This window comes from Aegilops tauschii, chromosome 1, assembly GCF_002575655.3.
Source record: "Aegilops tauschii subsp. strangulata cultivar AL8/78 chromosome 1, Aet v6.0, whole genome shotgun sequence".
Lineage (NCBI taxonomy): Eukaryota > Viridiplantae > Streptophyta > Magnoliopsida > Poales > Poaceae > Aegilops > Aegilops tauschii.
The window spans coordinates 463,708,305-463,711,064 of NC_053035.3; the positions used below are offsets into that span (position 1 = coordinate 463,708,305).

General features: G+C 53.5%; 1 protein-coding gene across 1 annotated transcript; it reads left to right on the forward strand.

The window, feature by feature from the left end:
• The first annotated feature begins 798 nt into the window (after positions 1–798).
• On the forward strand, positions 799–1,620 carry LOC141039125 (uncharacterized). Its single transcript, XM_073506432.1, has one exon. It carries the CDS (start codon positions 799–801, stop codon positions 1,618–1,620), a length of 822 nt encoding a protein of 273 aa, XP_073362533.1.
• Positions 1,621–2,760: the final 1,140 nt, after the last annotated feature.

Below are 2,760 nucleotides of genomic sequence, written 5' to 3' on the forward strand. Positions count from 1 at the left end.
CTGAGGCCCAAATCGGCTGGGGGTATGGGATTCAAGGACTTCAGACTCTTCAACCAAGCAATGTTAGCTCGGCAAGCATGGCGTATTTTGGTCAACCCGGAATGTCTTTGTACGTGCGTCTTGAAGGCAAGGTATTTCCCTAATGGACGATTAGAAGATACTGTTTTCACTAGCAACGCGTCGCAAACTTGGCAGGCCATTGTGCATGGGTTGGAATTGCTGAGGAAAGGCTTAGTCTGGCGCATCGGTAACAGGCAGTCGGTCCGAATTTGGCGGGACTCCTGGATACCACACCCTGTTGGTCGGCCACCAATTACCCAACAGGAAAGGTGCCGTCTCCACCGAGTCTCAGAGCTCCTAGACGAGTATGGTGCATGGCGTGGAACCCTACTTCAACAGTACTTTTTGCCCGTTGATGTTTAGGAGATACTAAAGATTAAAGCGTCCCCTCGGCTGGGGGCAGATTTCCTTGCATGGGGTGCAGAATGTACTGGTATCTTCACCGTACGTAGCGCGTACCGGCTGGCGCTTGAGGACAAGCTTCGTCCCTCTTCAGTCGCAGCGAGCAGGGCACCGGACGGGCGATGTGCCGTCTGGGCATTATTATGGAGGTGCCCTGCTCCTCCTAAGGTGCGTGTGTTTGCATGGCGTTTGGCTACTAATTCCCTTGCCACATGGTCTAATAAATTCAGTCGACACATGGAGGTTACTGATATATGCCCATTATGTGGTCTCGAGCGCGAGGACACTTTTCATGTGTTTTGCAGGTGCCCTCGGGCGGTGCATTTGTGGCGGACTATGGCGGAGGTGTGGAGTATACCGGACATCGAGTCAGTCCGTAACACCGGCCCGGAGTGGTTCCTGAACCTAATTGCAGAAAGCAATGAAGGGGACCGGCTGCGCCTGATTATGCTGCTGTGGAGATGTTGGCATGTGCGCAACGAGATCACTCATGACAAACCGGCGCCGCCTGTGGAGGTATCTCGTCGCTTTTTGCAGAGCTACGTAACCTCACTGCTCGGGATCCAGCAGTATCCGCAGGGAGATTGGGACAAAGGGAAGATGACCATCCAACAAGAAGGTGCAGAACAGCCTATATCGCATGTGGGAGGTGTGCCACGAACAGCCCACAAATGGGGTCCCCCACCCGCCAACTGGACGAAGCTGAATGTCGACGGCTCCTTTTCCCATGATGACGGGAGGGCCGGGACGGGAATGGTGCTCCGTGACCAGGAAGGGGCCATTATTTTCTCCGCGTGTCGCTCGCTATGGTCTTGCCCGGGCCCTCTACATGCCGAGCTAGCTGGGTGCATGGAGGGCATAGCTTTGGCCCTCCAATGGACGGAGCTGCCGTTTATCATCGAGTGCGATAGTCTGCAGGCAGTGCAACTGATCAATGCCTCAGGACAAGACCGGTCGCAGTACGCCATGGTGGTCTTGGAAGTGAAGCATCTTATGAGTGAAAGGGAGTGTCATGTTATTTATATTTCTCGAGAGCAGAATAATGTAAGCCATACGTTGGCGAACTTTGGAAGGACGGAAGACCGTACTGTGGTCTGGCTCCGCACCGGCCCGGACAATATCCCTAGCTTGTGTAGGGAGGACCTTCTTGGCTCTTGAGTAATACAAATTCCTTTTATCCCGCAAAAAAAAACATGCAAAACTATAGCTAAAGGGTCAAAACACGAAATTTTGCCTAACAGCGTGTCCTCTGACAGCCACGTCGGGCCTATTTGTTGAGCTGGCGACGCAGTTAATTCCCGTTGCAATCTTGCTGATATCTCTTCTCGCAACCAAGCCTTTTCATGCGCGTGCGAACTCTCATCGCCAAAAGCTTAGCAAAAAGCTTGGACACGCTGGGAGGTAAGCTATGGACGAAAATCGCCCACATTATCCGCGTTCCTTTCTTATGAATAAGGACGATCAAGGCGCGAAAAACAAACCCTCTTCTCTCTCCCACAAAGATCTTCAACAAAACTGTTTTTTTAGAAAAGAAGGATGACCCCGGCCTCTGCATCTGGGCGGTGCATACGTTCACTTTACTAATTATTCTCACAAGACCTTACAAAGTCATACAACAGCAAGACTAAAGCCACCGTTTAAGCAACAACTGTCGCTACACCTATCCAATTGATGAAGGGGCACAGATAGTCTGGGCCTAATACCAAACAGACATCGCAGCCAAACCTAAACATCTAAGACCTGAGGTCCCAACCAGGACGCCTGCCGGGTATGGGACACCTACCAGTCCGGCGCACTCCTCAACCAGGACGCCTGCCGGGTATGAGGCCGCCGCAGCCAGCTGCCACCAATCCATCTTCAGAGCTGTACTGTTGCATGTACCGTGCCAGGTCTCTCTGCCATCGACGCCACCACGACGACCGACAGCGTCGTCCTCCTGCGTGAGTCCATCCTCCCACAGCGAACTCCGAATCTGCACTGCGCCACGCCGTCAAGATCCGTCGCCATCAGTGTGTAGGATGAATCACTGCCCCACCAAAGAATCCGTCCTCTGGTCCCTCGACCACGTGTGTACCTCCAAGAATGACGCCCCCAAGGGAGGAACGACACCATAGCGCCGCCGTCATCCGATCATCCGATCTAGGCTTTCCCCCGGAGGTAGCAGAGAGTGGCCTTGAACTTCTCTACGGCGATGCCTTCAAGAAGGGAACGACGCAGATAGCGCCGCCACCGCCGGCCTTAGCAGACGCCGAAGGCAAGTTTTCACCCAGATCAGTTCGAAGGGATCCAACTCTCGTG

Excerpts from the sequence above, each read along its gene's own strand:
- LOC141039125 (XM_073506432.1), top strand. The coding sequence starts at position 799 with ATGGCGGAGGTGTGGAGTATACCGGACATCGAGTCAGTCCGTAACACC.